General features: G+C 41.9%; 1 protein-coding gene across 1 annotated transcript in view; it reads left to right on the top strand.

Moving 5' to 3' along the window:
- dnah10 (dynein axonemal heavy chain 10) overlaps positions 1–19,370 on the top strand; it is a 317,805-nt gene that overhangs the window by 126,398 nt on the left and 172,037 nt on the right. The window contains exons 29-36 of the mRNA XM_041203322.1: positions 4,236–4,469; positions 5,640–5,863; positions 7,975–8,244; positions 8,746–8,929; positions 9,041–9,175; positions 10,846–10,998; positions 12,850–13,038; positions 15,890–16,036. Coding sequence (XP_041059256.1) covers positions 4,236–4,469; positions 5,640–5,863; positions 7,975–8,244; positions 8,746–8,929; positions 9,041–9,175; positions 10,846–10,998; positions 12,850–13,038; positions 15,890–16,036 — 1,536 coding nt within the window. The remainder of the gene's footprint in view (positions 1–4,235; positions 4,470–5,639; positions 5,864–7,974; positions 8,245–8,745; positions 8,930–9,040; positions 9,176–10,845; positions 10,999–12,849; positions 13,039–15,889; positions 16,037–19,370) is intronic.

The following is a 19,370-nucleotide window of genomic DNA, read 5'->3' as shown; positions in this document are numbered from 1 at the left end:
TACCTCTGTGACTTTTCTGACACCTTCTACCACTTTTAACAATTTCCAGTTTCCTGACCTTAACTATGTCCTTTTCATATTTTCTGACCCTGGACCAGACCCCCAAGTTTTTGGTAGGATCTGGTTAGGGACCAATAACTTTTTGTTTAAAGTAGACAAAGTTTATGATTCAAGACATTTGCTACAAGATTCCACAGTTTTTTGAACAAATGAAATAAACTTTACTTTACAAGGGCAGAAAGATAAAACAATTTATAGTATTCATTCAGTTTTGATATGAGGTGCATGTGAATTAATAGGCAAATTCTGGTTGAACACACCACATTGCACAACAAATGGCAGATGTGACCAAGGCAGATCCCATGGATTTCTCAGCAAGCCACCCAGACATCAGTAAACTCTGTGAGTCAACAAATCTTGTTGAAACTCCTGCTCTCTCACAAGGAATTCTAGTCTTCACCTTCAAAGATCTCACCTTGGAAATCTCTCCTAAAGTCGCTCTAACTCAGACAGCCTCAACAACGCCACATGTCCCAGGGTTTCCATCTCGTCTCCCAAGACAACGTACCCCTGGATCCCTGAGTCTGCATTCCAGTGCCAACTCACAAGCACACCTTGGCTCTTCGGCCGTGCCGAGCAGAATACTACAGCTCCAAAGTGTTCGCCTTCACCCCAAAGGTCCACAACATGGAGTCACCAACCTTTTGCTGCCTTCTTTGATCTTTATGGCTTCTCCCAAGCCCTCTTCGATTAATTTCCGGTAACCGCAGCCCTTTTCCTGCTTGGAGTTTCTTTCTCTGCTCTTCTTTTTTCTTAGCTTAACTAGGATGTCTCCCTGTCCCCTGTCTGGGATTCTTTTCATCTGTGGTGCTCTGCTCTTGGGTCACACGAGCCAGTTTTCGCGCCATTTCTTTTATTGCTTTTTACGCAGGCGCACTGCTGTCTGGATGGCCAAGTCCTTTAACTGCCGAATTGTGCATGTGCTACCTGCTCTCAGCTGCATATGCGTGACTCTTGAGGCCTGTTGGGACTTGGAGTTCCCAGCCGCCGATCCACAAGAAGGTAAGTTGGATCTCATCAAATACCATAGATGTTCTGTCCCTCTGCATCTCCATCCATCACCTGGATGGCCCGAGGGCCCTTGCTTCTTCTTTGAATGGAACTCAACCAGTCTCTGTCCACCACCAACCTCCTCTGCCTGGCTGAACATATTCTCACATTGAACAATTTCTCTTTTGAAAATCATTCTTCCAAATAAAAGCAGTTGCTATGACAACCCACATGGGTCCTCGCTATGCCTGCCTTTTTGTGAGATATATGTAACATTCTCTGTTCCAACTCAGTCCCATCTCTCATCTCCTTATCCTGTATGTTGATGAATGTACCAATGTCATTTTCTGTTCTCACCTTGAATTGAAAAATTTAATCAACTTTGCTTCAAATTTTTTGATTCAATTCTGTAAAATTTCAACAGCCTCTTATATTCACATGGTCCAACTTCAGCTCTCCCCTTCCCTTCCTTGACTTCTGTAACTCCATTTCTGGCGATAGGCTTTCAGTCAGTGCCTACTATTAGCCCACTGATGTCCACAGCTATCTTGATTACACTTGTCCACACCCTGCTTTCTGTAAGGACTATGTTCCATTCTCCTAGTCCACCTCCACCATTCCATTTCCCCTACTTCTGTTCTCACTCTTTCCCTCCCCCCTCAAAACTCCTTGCGATCACCTTCAACCTCTCCAGCCTCCACCATTTCTACCCAATGCCACCATCAAATGTATCTGCTACACATCTCTCCTTTCAGCAGTCTGAAGGGGCCATTCCCACTGTGAAATCATGGTCCACTCTTCCATTACCCCCAACGCCCATTTCCCTTCCCATGGCATCTTCCCATGCAAGCGCAGGAGATGCAACATCTACCCTTTCTTCTCCTCCATTCCCACCTTCCAGGCCCCAAACACTCCTTCCAGATGGAACCATGTTTTACTTATACTTCTGTCAATTTAGTATAGTATATTGCTACTCACAATGCGTTGTCCACTGTATTGGGAGACCAAATTCAGATTGGGGTGACCTGTTTACTGAAGACCTCTATTCAGTCCATGACCCTGAAATGAGGGTCACCTTGGAAATCTCTCCTAAATTTGGTCTAACTCGGACAGCCTCAATGATGGCACACGTTCCAGGGTTTCAATCTCATCTCCTGAGATGCCATTCCCCTGGATTCCTGAGTCTGCACACCAGTGCCAACTCATAAGCACATCTTAACTCTTCGAGGTCATGTTGAGCAGAATACTACTGCTCCAAAGGGTTCGTCTTCACCTCAAGGGCCTCAACAAGCTTCCAGTCACTTGCCATTTTAATTCCCATAAACTCCCACGCTGACCTCTCTGTCCTTGGCTCAACAAACAGCACATCATTTTATAGTTAGGTACCTTGTGTCTTCCAGACTCAACACTGAGTTCAGCCATTTCAGATCATAACCACTGCTCCCAGTTTTTGGACAGTGGGTGTTGGTGCTGATTCTGCTGTTACCATTTACACCTCCTCTAGACCATCTTTTGTTTCTTTATTTGTCCCATTACCACTTCCTTTTGCCTTGCACCAACATTCCTTTTATTATTTAATCTCTCCTTCCCTCCATCCTATCTGAGACCTTCCCTTTTGTTTTCCCTCCCCTCCCCCCTTTCCCTGCTTTAAACCTGCTTAATCTATAACGTTATGCAGCTGTATTGAAGGATCACAAACCTGAAACTTTAACTCTGTTTCCCTGCAGGTGCTGCCTGATCTGCTATTTTCAGAAATTCCTGTTTACTATTCTTTTCTGCATTTCAAAGCATTCTTGTAACGCTTTGACATCCTTCATTATAAAAGGTTTGCATAACTTTCTTGCTTTTGTACTGTATGGGTGGGATTTTCCAGCCCTGACACTGGTGGGCATCGTCATGGGCAGGACTGGAAAATTTGGAGAACTGTTAAAAGTCAATGGCTGTCCAAACTTTCCCATCCCTCCCATGACGATGCCCACCGCCAGCGGGACCAGAAAATCTGGCCTATCTCTGTTTATAAAATCAAACGTCTTCTGTGCATTTTTTAACAGCCTTCTCAATTTTTCTAGACACCTTCAAATATTTGTGTATATCGGTCTCTGTTCTTGCATCCATTCACTAGTGTTTATATTCTACACAAGACTCCTCCCATCCTACTTCATCTCACCCTATTAACATACCTTCTATTCCCTTCTCCCTCATGCTTTTATCCAACTTCCCCTACAATGCATCTATATTAGTTGCTTTAATGATTTTACATTTTGACTTTGACCCTGCACACTGACTGCAAAATGCCTCATGGCTAATGAGGTGGAAAACAAAATATGCTTAATGTACATGCTGTCTAAATTTGCTTCTGTCTAAAAATCAGAACAAATGTTCAAACGCTATGAGGAATTTTGATAAGATAAATCAAGAAAATTATTTCCACAGGTTGGTGAGTCGGTAACTATATAGGGCATCACTGAATGAACAAAGGGAGAGGTAGATGTTTATTTCTTCAGAGGTTGTTAGGACATGAAACAGTAAGGGAAGCAGGAATAGCTTGAAAATGGCAAGTGGCTGATGAGTTAAAAAAGGGTTTAATAGAGAATGAAGAGGGTGATGACACTGCTGAATAAGAACAGGAAGCTAAAGTTTCTCAACAGCCAAGAGCCAAACTCATTTGAGACACCTTCACAGATGCTCAGGCCAATATAGTTCTGAAGTCTCAGCTCTTCAAAGATTAGTCTCCCTAACTTGTCTATGTTCACATCATAAGCCTCATCATTAGAGCAGTGGCTGCTCCACTTTGCCCTGTAAAATAATTTGATGCAGCATTAATAAATCCAGGGATTTATTACAGAAACAGTCCCTGCCCACCATTGTGATCTTTCCCACCTCCCTCATCCAGTATTTAGCTTCCTACCTTTGGGACTCACAACCTTGTCCCATCCAATGTTAAGTAAAGCAGCTGCACCTGGAATCTCTGGCAGGGTCCTTGGATATTGTTGGGGCAAAGGTTCCATTGGTGCATTAGGTACAGGAGTTCCCGGACTGTGTGACACTATTGTTGCAGTAAAATAGAATTCTGTCCACAAATGTTTTCAGAACTGTTTTAATACAAATTATCAACTTGTTACTACTCTGAAACACTTATTAATTTACTACTTCCCCCACACCATGTCTGTTTTTCTTGCTGTTAGATAATGTCTGAAACTGTGAAGGAACCAGGTATAAACAAATGTTGCCAGGCTGATAATCGTCTCACAAACCTCAAGAACCTGAGCGAGGGACTAGAGAAATGTCAGAAGAGCCTCAATGACTATCTAGATTCCAAGCGAAATGCTTTCCCAAGATTTTTCTTCATTTCAGATGATGAATTACTAAGTATACTGGGGAGCAGTGACCCTGAGGCTGTCCAGGAGCATATGATCAAGGTAATCTTGTTTTATGATTCCTTCCTCTATCTTTTCTCCTTGTGGGCTACTTGCCAGCAGAATCTATCTCTGAGACAGAAAGCTTGTGGCAGTGACTTACTGTCATGAAGCTGTTAATGTATATAATAATTTGGAAAATATTTTTCTTTTAAAATAGAGTTTTAGTCTGTGGGTATGTCTTAATAGGATTAAAGCCAGCTGGTCTGGAGGCTTTGATGTGTACTAGTTTTGATATGTAAGAGAGATAGCATGCATTTATATTATTTTGAATAGAGCATTCAAGAAGTGGGGTGAAAACTGACACCTATCTAGCAACTACCAAGCAATATGTTTATATTATTAATAAAATTTGTACTGTGAAAGGGGTTTCATTGTTAGAAGGTGAAGTTCAAAAAGGTTGTTGATACAATGAGAATTAACATTCAGTGGGGCTGGTAGGTATAACTTCAGTAGTTTTTGGATGTGTAGGGCAGAGGCAATGTGAGATCAAAAGGCAGCTGCTAACCTCCAACTGGCTCCACAGTGAAAAGGAATCTCATTTTGAATTCGTAAGGTGAAAATGCCTTGCCTGGTGTTTGATTAGGCTGTTGCCTTAATGGAGATTAGTTGGAGAATTTGTTAGAAGTTATGATAGTAGTAATTTGTAGCCATGTGTATATAGTTTAACCTGTGTAAATTAATAAAATGTTTCAATTAGTTTAGTGTAAAGCCTCAAGAACTGATAGTCTGATTCCTGAATTTAGAGTCACATCACAAACATAATACTAAAAATTATAGGTTTTGACAGTTGTTTCAAGTTTCCCTCTAGGAATTTTAAATAACTCCCTTTACCAACTGCATTGGTCATAACACTTACCCATGACTTATAAATAATAGAAAAGAGAAAGCTGAGGGGTACCCTGAAAGAGGTCTTTAATATTATGGAAGGATTTCATAAGATAGGCGTAGAGAAGATGTTTCCAGTTACAGATGAGACTAGAATTAGGTACCATAAATATAAGATAGTCACTAATAACTCTAATTGGGAATTCAGGAGAAAACTCTTTACCCAGAGAGTGGTGAGAAGAGAACAATTGTCACCTGTAAAATAATTGGTGAGTTTTATAAATATTATTGTGATAATTTATTAAAATTGGGTTCTGTGAGCTGGTTGGCTACTTAATATTTCAGATGTTTGATAATATTGCATCATTGAGGTTCCAAGTGGGTAATGAGAATGAAACCCTGGCAGCAGCGATGATATCTGCTGAAGGGGAAGTGATGGAATTCAGGCAGGCAACACCTGCTGAAGGACGAGTTGAAGATTGGATGACCGCAGTCCTGGCTGAAATGAGAAAAACAAACCGGCTAATTACAAAAGAGGCAATCTTTCGATACTGTGAAACCCTGACCAGGTGAGCACTGTACACGAACTGCTTTTTAATGTAATTTTAATTGTTTTGCTATATAGATACACAATTTTCTTGGTTAAATTGGACTCTAATAATAGTTCTGGTTTGGGAACTACATAACTGGATGTGTGAAAATTCTGAGCTGTGATTCTTGGTCAGTTAAATTCTTGCTGTTGGGGCATCTTGAGTCCTACATGTGCAATCTTTACTGTTTCTTTTTTAATTTATAGTTTGGAGTTTTGTTTATGTTGTCTGATCCAGGTAAGCATTGCTAAGCAATGGAACACCTCTAAATTATTGTGTCCAGTGTCTACATCAAGCACCAGCAGGAACAATTTAGGCCAGATGCAGAGCATAGTTCCCCCTATTCTGCTCAGTACGTCTAAATACCAAACTCCAATTCCACAGATCTTTTTGGTTTAATTACCAGATTGCATTGGGTTTTCAGAAAAACATCAGAAAGCCCAGACAGAATTGGTCCACATGCTTGTTACAAATTTGAATCAGCAATAGGTACCTTCTCAGGTTCATTGATGCCAGTCATTTTTGTAAACATCAGACTTTTATAGTAGTTGCTGCACTCTGCTCTGCACTTCCACAATTGTGTAACCTAGGGGCATAACATTATCCTTTTGATGCATTGCTTTTTCAAATCTTTGAAAACGAGGGAGCAAATAATTAATGGTGTGAGTTGTTATGAATCGATAAACTGCTTTATTTCACAGTACGATGAACACACAAACAGTAGTTATGGTCAGACTTGCTTTGATTCAAATAGTAAAATTACCTTCACATACTAATACAAACATACAAATTCGAAGCAGGAGTAGGCCATTTGGTTCTTTGAGCCTGTTCCACCATTTGATAAGATCACGGCTGATCGGATTGTGGCCTCTACTTTCCTGTCTAACCCCCTATAGCCTTTCACATTTTGTCAGTCAAGAGTCCATCTAGCTCAGCCATAAAAATATTCAATGACCCAGTCTCCACTGCTCTCTGGGGAAGAGAATTCCAAAGACCAACAGCAATCTGAGAGAAAAAATTTCCCTTCATCTCCATCTAAAATGGGAGGCTCTTAATGTTTAACCTGTGTCCGCTAGTTCTAGTCTCTCCCACAAAGGGAAACCTCCTCTCAGCATCCACCATGTCAAGTCCCCTCAAGAATCTTATATGTTTCAATAAGATCACCTCATTCTTCTAAACTCCAATGGGTACAAGCCAAAATGTCCAACCTTTCCTCATAAGATGACCCGTTCATCCCAGGAATTAGCCAAGTGAACCTTCTCTGCACTGTACCCTTTCTTAAATAGAGAGACCAAAACTGTATACAGTACCCTAGATGTGTTCTCACCAATGCTCTGTACAACTGTGGCAAAACATCCCTACATTCCTTTTGTCTATGACATCTTTTGGTTACCTCCACCTATCACTGGCCCTCTATCCAGCTCTACCTGTCCCACCCCCCTTTAAACCAGCTTATATTTCACCTCTTTTCTATTTTTCCTTAGTTCTGTTGAAGAGTCAGATGGACTCGGAATGTTAACTGTGTTCCTCTCTGCAGATGCTGTCAGACCTGCTGAGTTTTTCCAGGTATTTTTGTTTTTGTTTTGGATTTCCAGCATCTGCAGATTTTTGCCTATATCCCTACTTGTATATTCTATTCCCCTTGCAATAAATGCCAACATTCCATTTGTCTTCTTAATCACTCGCTGTACCTACACGATAAAGAACATGCCGTGCTTCCCAACACCTGTGTGCTGTCTTTCTTGACATAAGATGATTTATGAATTTTGCCTTCTGCACTTCAACCTTCTCATAGATCTTGCTGCCCAAATGCCTTGCAGCATTCTGTTTCAAACAATCCCCGATTGCCTCTGCCTGTCTGGTTGAAATATCTGTGAGGCCGTTGCACTATGGACAACAGCAAATTGGCAGTTAGTTTTCCCTTGACCCACTTCTTTATTCCCATTTCTGACTCTTCCCCCTCTCCAGTATAACTTGAGACTGCAGTTAGATTATTGAATTTATTATTTTCAGGGTAAATTATTGCTGCCTGAACAATGAGGTTGACCAGCTCCTTCGGAGAGTAATGTTTTTTTCCTTCGATCCTCCAGAAACAACTGGATGCTGGTGTTTGAGGGCATGGTTGTCCTTGCTGCTACCCAGGTCTGGTGGACATGGGAGGTTGAAGATGTTTTCCAAAGGGTTAAGAAAGGAGATAAGCAAGCCATGAAGAGTTATGCTAAGAAGATGCATCAACAGATTGATGATCTGGTTACCCGCATCACAAAACCACTGAGCAAGAATGATCGTAAAAAGTATAACACAGTGCTTATTATTGATGTACATGCCAGAGACATTGTGGATACATTTGTCAGAGACAGGTAGGGTAATCACTGGTGTTTGAGCCTAGATTAAATACCAATACCTACATGTGTCCTTTATTGTGGTGAAACTGAAGACTGCATTGTTCCTGCTGTGCTGGAAGAGCAGATTCTTCCTTTTCATTTTTCACAAACTTGATCCATCCACATTTATTGCAGTAAGGACCATTTAGGGCTTCAGCTCCCGATCACTGTGTGGAGCCCCTGCTGGAATATACACAGACATTAAGGGAGAGTAGGTTCAAGAGCTGCTGTAAGACTCCCACTCTCCCCTACTTCATAGTCAGTGGTTCAGTCTACTCGCTCAGACATGAAAAGCAGTGGACAGTGGACTGCCCATGGAACTCTACCCCAACACAGTCTGTGTCATCAGGACAGGAGAAACAGATTGAAAAATAAAAAAATAGCAAACGTGATTAAAGCTATTGTTTTCATTTTTTAACTTGGCTGGTTATTTTAATTTTACATTAACAGTTAATGTGCACTTTTGTTATTAATCAGTATAATGGATGCCCGAGAGTTTGAATGGGAAAGCCAACTTCGCTTCTACTGGGAGCGGGTGCCAGATGAGTTGATGGTACATCAGTGTACGGGTACTTTTGACTATGGGTATGAATACATGGGTTTGAATGGTCGCCTGGTGATTACTCCTCTCACAGACCGTATATATCTGACATTGACGCAGGTACCACATCTAAACAATTAAATAAATTTAACAATGCCATAAAAATATCAAAGAGAAAATATTGTTCGGTGCCACTTTTGTTCTCAGCACGCTTTTCTTATTTTCACTCAGGCATTGTCCATGTACCTAGGTGGGGCACCAGCAGGACCAGCTGGTACTGGCAAAACAGAGACAACTAAAGACTTGGCCAAGGCTCTTGGATTGTTTTGTGTTGTAACTAATTGTGGGGAAGGCATGGATTTCAAAGTAAGGATTGATAATCGCTCTTTATTATATTTCAGATTTGATAAAGAATTAGTGATTAACTTGTTGTACATAGTAGATTTTAACTGGAGGCTTGGGAAAAGAGCCCTTTGGCTAAGGATGTGAAAGCATTGAAGAGAGTGCAGAAAAGATTCACAAAAATGGTTCCAGGGATGAGGAACTTCAGTTATGAAGATAGATTGGAGAGGTTAGGACTGTTTTCCTTGGAGAAAAGAAGGTTGAGAGGAGATTAGATTGAGGTATTCAAAATCATGAGGGGTCTGGACAGAGTAGATAGAGAGAAACTGTTCCCGCTCATGAAAGGATCAAAAACGAGGGGGCACAGATTTAAAGTAATTGGCAAAAGAAGCAAAAGCGATATGAGTAACATAATTTTCACGCAGCGAATGTTGAAGGTCTGGAATGCACTGACTGAGAGTCTGGTGGAGGCAGGTTCAATCGAAGCATTCAAAAGGGAATTAGACTGTTATCTAAAAGGAAGAACGTGCAGGGTTACGGGGAGAATGGCACTAAGTGAATTACTCATTTGGTGAGCCAGTGCAGACACGATGGGCCAAATGGCCTCCTGCGCTGTAACAATTCTGTGATTCTATCAAGTGACTGTTATTCTTGCATCTTGCCAAATTACTCTCAAGAATTTTACAATTTTTTTTCCCTTATTTGATTTTTCTCCCCTTTTCTTTGGTTGAATCTCTTTGCTGCACCCATTAGCTGAGAGCAGGCTAGGTATTGGCTGACAGCTTGTTACTGGCAGGGCTCTCAGTGCTACTCAAGGTGACCAAACTGTTGAATTTCCCTTCCTTTGGAGAATAGCTTAACTTTTCCCCATGATGTTACAGCTGAAATGGAGCTCTGCTATGGGTGACATTGGCAGTGAACTCATACCTTGAGTTCTGTGTTGGAGCTTCAATTGGTGCAGCATTGAGCCATCACTGATTAGCCCCCGTATCCTAACTGGAAAGGCAAGGGTTAGGTCCAAGATAAGAGTAGTCCCCTGGAAAAGTATCGGTTTAGAGGTGAAAAGGGAACTAGTCCAGGAAAATTGGAAAGGACATTTGTTATGTGAGACAACAGACAAACAACGAGAAAACGTAGGGAAAAACTGAACTTCTTTTCATAAATAGTAAAAGTGGTGCACCAAAAGCTGAATTTCCTTAGATGAAATTAGAAATTCAAATGAAATGAGGCATTTGGCAAATCTAGGACTAACTGCATCTAACATCAGGAATGCACAGTTAGAGAAGATTTCACATGATATGTTGATAAATTATGCATCTGTTATAAAGTACCAGTTTATGATTTTGTCGTACTTGGTGGTCAGAGAAAATCTCTCTATTTGAAAACCAGGCAAGGGCCTATGTTCTGCTCTGTGTATTTCTGTTGGTAAACAGTTATCTAACAAAGCTATGGCCTGCATTATTACTACATTTTGTTCTAACAAATATACATGGACAATATGTGACTCCAGTCCCAATGTGGCTGATTTTTGGCTGCCCTCTGAATTTCCCAGCAAACCCCTCTGTTCTATCAAAAGAAAGGCCACCACCACCTTCTCAGGGCAAGCAGGGGAGGCCAATGAATCCAAATCTTTCCAGTGTCGCCTATACTGAGAATGAATAATGATGAAAAAATCAGTGCATCTTTCCTTGTAGGCAATGGGGAAAATCCTCTCAGGGCTAGCTCAGTGTGGCGCCTGGGGCTGCTTTGACGAGTTTAATCGTATTGATGCTGCAGTCCTGTCAGTTGTGTCCTCTCAAATCCAGACAATCCGCAATGCACTCATGTATCATCTGACCAGATTCCAGGTAAGAATTAAGTTTTACTCTTTCTGTAAATTTTAACTTTTCTGGAGGTTCCTCCCTCCCCTGTGTGTCCCAACCCACATAAATAATTCCCATGCTGCTATATATGACCAATTACAGAGCAGAACTCGCATGTTCCTGGAAATAAGCAGCATTTCTGTACAGCAATCTGTCTCACTGCAGTTTGTATAATTGAGCACTTGCTAGTCTTATGCACAGAGATCATTTATAGAAGCAACATAAATGCAAAGAAATTGCCTGAATGCTCAGCCTGATTTTAGAATATGCCTTCATGGGCCACATTTTCATGGAGGAGGTGGCAAGGTCAAGCCCAGAAACTTCAGACCTGTGATCATTAAAAGGGCCTCTGCCCTGATTATTTTCATGTCTGGGGGGCAGGGCAGAATGGTGTTGGGCCTGTTACCTCTGGAAACAGGCCTGAAGTGGCATCGGAGGCGGATGGATGGCCAGGCCGGCAGGCTGGAACTTTGCCTCTGTTTACTGGGACATCGGGCCAGTAATAATGATGAATGTCAGGCCCTCAAGCCCTGACCCCTCAACCCCCTTACCCACCCTCCATGCCCCCTCATGATTTCCATTCCTCTCATACCCTTTATGCCCCCTCATATCACCTCATGCTCCCCATACCCCCTTCTTACTCCTCATATCCCCATGCTTTCTCCAAGGCCCCCACATCCCCCCATGCCCCTTTCTTGCCTCTCATACCCCCTCATATCTCCTATACCCTCTCATACCTCCAGGCCTCTTCCTACCCCCTCATAACGCCAGGTCCCTCCATGCCCCCTATATATCTCCACTGCCACTCACCCATTATCCACTATGGGCAGACCTCAGGATAACTTTGAAATGGGCATTAAAACTAATAAACGTCTGACAATCTAATCGCATTCAAACACATCGTACTAAAACAAACCTCTCCTTCAAAAAAAGTCATTCCTAAAAAATTAAATGCCCTCGGTGGTCAATCTGTTATAAAAACAAACATCTATTTCACTACCCCCATCAAAGACAGCTAATCCTTTAATAATCTCTTAAAGCTGTCAATTTAAATTTCTATATAGCCCCTGTTGAGATAAGTAGTTCTAGTCCTTTTGAAACTCAGCCAAGCATTCATAATGGCCACAGCTGTCCTAACAAACCATTCCAATGAGATCATGGCTAATCTTCAGAGAATCAAAGCAGTTCAGGAGCAGGTGGAGGCTTTTTTTCTCAAACTGACAGCTGCTGAAGGTTTTTTCATTTTAAAAGGACTCTGGGCATTTAAATCACTTCAAATTATTACTCTAGAGATCCAAATCACTGCAGTAAAACATATCTAACTTACAGCATCTATCTATTGAAACTGAGAACAATTTTTGTTTTTATTTTTCAAAGCCTGTCAATGAAAGAATTATAGGAGCAGTGACTGTTTCTTCGGTTCCCCAACTAGAACTGGAGATCCCCTGTGATTCACACCTCCCCTGAAGGTCCGTGAACCATGCCTACTTACTGAAGGGGTATGCCTCCAATAAAATTGTGGAGGGGCATGGGGCATTTTAAACTGCTCACCTCCATGATGGAGTTGGCAAGAGTGGGATTCTGTGCCGGTGAAAACTGTTGGAAACTAGATCTGGGGAATCCTGGAATCCACTCCTGCCCGCCACTTTTAAAAGGGATCCCGAATTGTCCCGACTTGGTGAAAACTTGGACCCATATACTGGCTTCACAGAGATTATTCTTTTTTATTTGTGTAATCATGATGTAATAATATGTTATGTAGGCACTCTTACTTCTTATTATGGTGCTGACATCTTGTCTGTTTTTCTTGCATTTTCCCTGGTTTTATTCATGTAGTTTGAAGGGCAGGAGATTACTTTGGATAGTCGAATTGGTATTTTTATCACCATGAATCCTGGTTATGCTGGGCGTACAGAGCTTCCAGAATCGGTGAAAGCTCTCTTCAGACCCGTGGTCGTGATTGTCCCTGACCTTCAGCAAATCTGTGAAATTATGCTTTTCTCAGAGGGCTTTCTTATGGCAAAGGTAAGAGGACTGCAAATTTGTAGTTCAAAATCACCCCACTGAGTTTTAAATGGAAGTTCATTTTATCCAGAAATTTGTTACTTGAATGCTTTTTTCATAAGACTGGAGGAGGAAAATCATATTATAAAAAAAAATTAAGTAAAAATTACATGAAACCAATTTTTGAAGCTATTCATTTTGACTTTACCATATTTATTTTTATGAACCAATTTTCTATAGCATTGCTGGCATCACTTAAGAAGATCTATTGCGTTCTAACAACAGGGACATTACTCTGCGTAACCCACCATGTATTATTTGGTGACTGTTACCAAGACTTGCGTTTAAAGGCCATTCTGCAAATCCTTTCAGCTGGAACACCTACTTACTTTGGCTCAAATAATTTACACCTATTCTGCCAATGTCAAAGACACCTCACTGACAACAAATCTGACAATTGCAATACAGATTAGGTGGGATCAAAGAAAATACAAAGTGGGCTAAGTTGGAGTACAGGTGTGTAAATGCACAAAGTTTGGTAAATAAGGCTAGTGAGCTGCAGGTGCAAGTAGCCACATGGGCATACTGTGTAGTGGTGATGATAGAGACCTGGTTCCAGAAAAAAAGGGGAGGATTGGATGCTTAATATTCTTGGCTACAAGGTATTCAGGAAAAAGATGGAAGGTAAAAGGGAGCAGGAGTAACAATTTTGATTAAGGAAATTATTACAGTTCTAGAAAAAGAGAATGAACTTGAGAGGCCAAAGACAGATGTTACAATCCCAGCTGATGTTACTACTAGATAAGTCAGATTCTAAAGTGGAACCCAGCTTGATAGAGCCTAACTTTGATTTTTTGTTTAGATACTTGGAGAGTGGCTACTGAACAGAGTCACAGGAGTCAGCTGACGAACTTTTAACAAAAGACTAAAACATTTATTAAACAAGAAAAAATGAACTATATTGGAATGCTCCTTCGCCCACAACTATACCTTTACAGAGCTATACAAATTTGTAAGGATAACACAAGTTACAAAAGTTATTTTATATCCTAGTATTCACAGCCCTTGTAAACCAATAGACGACCTGTGGTCAGGCACTCCACTCTCTGAAACCAAATGACAGATGTCATCACAAACAGATGCTATGAGTTTCTGATCAGCTCCCTTAGATACTTGTCACACAAGGGTTTCCAAACCCCACTGTTGAAGAACTGGCTTTGAAATCTCCTCCCAAACTGACGCTTTCTCTGAGATGCCTTCCGCAAAGATCCACTTCCAGGTTTTGACCTTTCCTTTCGCTGTTCCTCTCCCCTGGATCGCCACGTGCATTCAAGCTTCCTTCCACACTCTTTCAAATGCTCAGCCATGCCAACAGAACACCACTTCCCATAGTAAAGAGTTACAGACCTTCAGCTGTCTCCTTGGACCTTCTGGCTTCTTGCAAGCCATTTTTGCTTTAAGTCTGCTTCCTTCAGCTTTCTTCTCTTTCAGCTTCCTCTCTGCTCCTCACTCTTAACTTCACTTAACAGGACCTTTTCCATGTTCCTGCCCTTTTCCTTTGACTTAACTGTCCTCTTGGGGCCTTTCGTGTTCCACTCCCTTGGATTTGGGGACTTTCTTCATTAGTTTCTGGAACCGGATCCTGCAGTTTCCTCTCCTGTCCAGCTTCCCTGGAATCCTGGCTTCAACTGAACTGAAACTGTGTGTGCTTGTGTGTATGCGTGTGTGTGTGGTGGCCTCCCCTCACTGTCATATTCTTAATAGCTCCCTCTCTGGACCTTTGCTGCTAGGTAACAGCCCTGTCTTTTCTACTTTGTTTTAACTTCCCTAAACCACTTCCCCCCACCTTGATAACACAGGTCTCCACTACAAGGGTCATAAAACTCATTAAAATGTAGGCACACCAAACAAAGCCTTAGACCTGCTGTCTCCACTCTAAAATGAAATTAGATCCCAGGTTTCATCTTTTTAACCCACAAATAGAACGAATATAAATTAAACTTAAAGATATACCTTATTCATAACATGCAAATACAAATATAACTTAAACTATTTCTATATCCTAACACAGAACCTATTCAGTTGGAATTAAGAAATGATAAAGGAGCTTTGACATTACTTGGTATATTTGATAAGCCACCACATAGTAAAAAAGAGATAGAGGAACAGATTTACAAAGAAACTACTGAGAGGTGCAAGAACTGTATAGTAATGATAATGGGGACATTAACTACCCTAATATTGAATGGGGCAGTGATTTGTGTTAAGGGAACAGCGGGAGTGGAATTTCTTCTATTGCTTCATGGAATGTGAACATCGCTGGCAAGGCCAGCATTTGTTGTTCATCCCTAAATATCCTTGAGATGGTGGTGGAGAACGTTCTGGAGAACGTTTTTGATCAGTAAATCTCCTCTAGTAAATCTCTGCTGCCCCCTTTCTAAGGTCCTTCCTAAAGTGAGGTGTCAAAAAATAGCCACAGTACCCCAGCTTGAACTTAACCAGATTCTTACAAAAGTTTAGCATAACATCCTTGCTTTTTCACTCTGTTCCTTTACTTATAAAGGTAAGCATCCTGTATGACTTTTTAACAGCCTTCTTCTTGACTCTCCTTCAGAGGTCATATGGACTCAAGTCGTTAACTCTGTTTCTCTCTGCACAGATGCTGCCAGACCTGCTAAGTTTTTCCAGCATTTTCTGTTTTTATTTTGTATAAATAGAATGCTTGATTAAAAGTTGACATATATGTATATATCTACATTTAAAAAATAGTGGAAAGTATGCATTTAATCTCGTACATTATTTATTTTAACTGGGAATAATCTGCTCTAGTTCAGAATTTTAAATATTTCACATTGTTTCCCTTGAAATATAGATCCTTGCAAAGAAGATGACAGTGCTTTATAAACTGGGAAAGGAGCAGCTTTCTAAACAACATCACTATGACTTTGGACTTCGAGCTCTCAAGTCTGTACTTGTCATGGCTGGTGAATTGAAGCGAGGGTCTCCTGATATCAGTGAGGTAAAGAAGGTGTTAAGGCTTAAGGTATCAGTGGCAAATTTGTTGGTTGGATTGAAAATTAGCTTTGCAACAGGAAACATTTGAAGATCACAGGAATAAGTTCCACCTGGTCCAAGTAACTAGTATTGCTGAAAAAAATTTAAACAACAGCTTGGCAGTTCACTGTTCCCTGGTACATTCTCCATGGCAATGCCTCTACCGATCAGATTCCGCTTGCCAACCAATTGACACTGTTATGCAGTATAAATTGTTTTTCCCCTTACGATTGGTATTCTTGTGAATTGTCCTGATGAGTACAAGATGAAAAGCTTCAACAGCATTTCTTTTTTTCAGCAATACTCAAGTTCTGTGCTACCAAGTGACTAAAAGTAACTAGTAGAATTCCATCGGGGTATAGCTGGGCCCCAATAAATAGCTTCAAGGAGATTACCCTTTGTAAAATGTAACATTTACTAATGACAAGTGTATGATAGTGAAATAGAGTTGAAACAAATTTGAATGAGTTAATTAGTTAGGTTAAGGGGTAGCAAATGGCTTTTATTGTATAGACCTATAGATGAGGGGCATCCAATAACAGAGGCAGAGAGAGAAAAGAATCTTGTAGTCAGTACAAAGTCATTAATACAAAGCCAATCTAATTTAAGATCCATCTTGGAGTTGAAGCGAGAGCTATATTTTTTTGGGCACATATGGAATGTGAACAACGAAAGGAAAAGATCTACTTGTCCATCTGGCCTTTTCCATGTAGTTATTAAGCACTGTGCACTACGATACAGAGATGTTCCATTTGGATTGCTTAGAGAGGCACAAAAAATGTTAAAATCAGGATCAATAACAGGAAGGAAAGTGAAAAACTCCTCCTGGACCTCCTTTTTTTTTATTCATTCATGGGATGTGGGCATTGCTGGCTAAGCCAGCATTTATTGCCCATCCCTAATTACCCTTGAGAAGGTGGTGGTGAGCTGCCTTCTGTACCTACACCACGTGGACTGCAGCAGTTCAATCCCGTGAATTAATAAAAAAAACACTGGTCCCACTTAACATTTTGGGATACCTGCCCCTTGTAATAAGACACTTGCCCCTTGTTATGAGAGACATACCTCGTTTTCTTAAATTACAACAGTAGCTACATTTCAAAAGTCCTTCATTGGCTCTGAAGTGCTTTGAGACATCTGGTGGTTGTGAAAGTCTTTCCTAGTCTTCTTCGAGTGATTGTTCTTACGACTGAATGGCTCACTGTGTGACTGTAGAAGGCAATAAGAACCAACTACAAGGGGGGACTGGAGCCAGACTAGGTAAGCGTGACCAATGATGATGGCCGAGCTGTCCCAGAATTGCATTAAGTGTGATAGTGGGCAAGTAAAACGGTGTTTTACCTGCCGGCTGCAATGGTGGCTTCTCACGCTGTATTGTCCCAAACCCGCTGCATTAATTATGCATTCCCAGGAAGCATGCCGTTTCCAAGGTGGATGGGCTCCGATTTGCCCACCATGTCGTCACCTCACCGCTTCATCACACCGAGCGCCACATTAAAAGCACAGCCGCAAGCACATCTCTCAGTGCTTCCGGCCCAGGACTACTACAAATAAGACAAGACCGTGAAAGGCAAGAAGACTGCAGCCCTCGTGTTTAGTGACGTGCCCCTTGAGCACCTTTTGGATGCTTTGGAGGCCTGCCGTGGTACTCTACCCCCGCTGTGGCCACAGGAGGGGCAGCAACATCACCACTCCAGCTTGGGAGGTGATGGCAGTGGTGATCGGTGCCAATGTTGCACAGAAGAGGTTGTCATCCAATGCAGATAGAGGCTGAATGATCATGCTGCCAGGGCAAGGCAACCATCTCATCACTCTAAACTCACACACTCGCAAGGCCAATACACATTCACTGGCATCTCACTCACTGCCAGCTCAAGGGACATCATCACTCACTCTCTTACACACATCCTCACATCTCCATCTGGCCTCATCTGCTCTGGAGACTGACTCCTCAGCCCTCACCATCTTGAAGCCACTTACACAGATCAACTTGTGCCCCCAAACAAACCATGGGATAGCCCCCTTCCTCAATGCAGCCCTCACCCATCAGGCTCTCCCCTCACCTGAGGTCACTTCCTCAAGCAAGCCCTAGCCCTGCAGCCGTACAAAACCACCCCCGCCTTATGGCTGGTCTGGTAGGTAGAGACGTGCCCATGAGTCCCCCTAAAAGTGCTGTGGTGCTGCCTGTGAAGCCTGGCACTAATGGCTGTGAGTGCTGCCTGAAGCAAGGCAGGCAAACAGACCTCAAAGTCCCAAGTGAAGTGCAACCTGCCGGGTGCATTTCACCTATGTGCAGTTGTGAAACACACTGATGTGGCCAGACGATCCAGCATCGGGGTATGATTCCGGCAGGGTAGTCTTATAATGACATGCAGATGCATTACAATGTGGTTTCTGATGATGGGAAACGTGCCCACCATCGACAGGCTGAGCAGACGATCACAAATTGGTTTCATGACATTGTGAAACTGATTTTTGGCCTTCTCACAATATTGTCCGCTCACACCGCTGAGCATGCCCTTTGGATTTTTATTACAATCACACCTATTTCTTTGATTCCCACCCATCAGATAAAATTGAATTTAGCTTTAAAGTGTGACATGGAAAGATGAATTCAGAATCTCAGGATTCCTTATTTATTGCTGTAATCACCATGTGACTGTATTCTTTAGGGGCCTGTCATCGAGTCATAGAGGTCGACAGCACAGAAAAAGGCCCTTTGGCCCATCGAGTCTGCGCCGGTCAAGCAATTACCTAGCTATTCTAATCCCATTTTCCAGAACTAGGCCCATAGCCCTGTATGCCATGGCATCGCAAGTGCACATCCAAATACTTCTTAAATGTTATGAGGGTTTCTGCCTCTACCACCCTTTCAGGCAGTGAGTTCCAGATTTCCACCACCCTCTGGGTGAAAGAATTCTTCCTCACATCCCCTCTAAACCTCCTGCCCCTTACCTTAAATCTATGCCATCTGGTTATTGATCCCTCCACCAAGGGGAAAAGCTCCTACCTGTTTACCCTAACTATACCCCTCATAATTTTATACACCTCAATCATGTTCCTCCTCAATCTCCTCTCCTCCAGGGAAAATAACCCCAGTCTAGCCAATCTCTCCTCATAACTAAAACTCTCCAGCCCAGGCAACATCCTGGTAAATCTCCTCTGCACTCTCTCTCGTGCAATCACATCCTTCCTATAATGCGGATTCCAGAACTGCACGCAGTGCTCTAACTGTGGCCTAACCAACGTTTTGTACAGTTCCAGCATAATCTCCCTGCTCTTATATTCAATGCCTCAGC

The sequence above is a fragment of the Carcharodon carcharias genome, chromosome 13 (genome assembly GCF_017639515.1).
Source record: "Carcharodon carcharias isolate sCarCar2 chromosome 13, sCarCar2.pri, whole genome shotgun sequence".
NCBI lineage: Eukaryota > Metazoa > Chordata > Chondrichthyes > Lamniformes > Lamnidae > Carcharodon > Carcharodon carcharias.
This window is presented reverse-complemented; position numbering and strand designations above follow the sequence as displayed.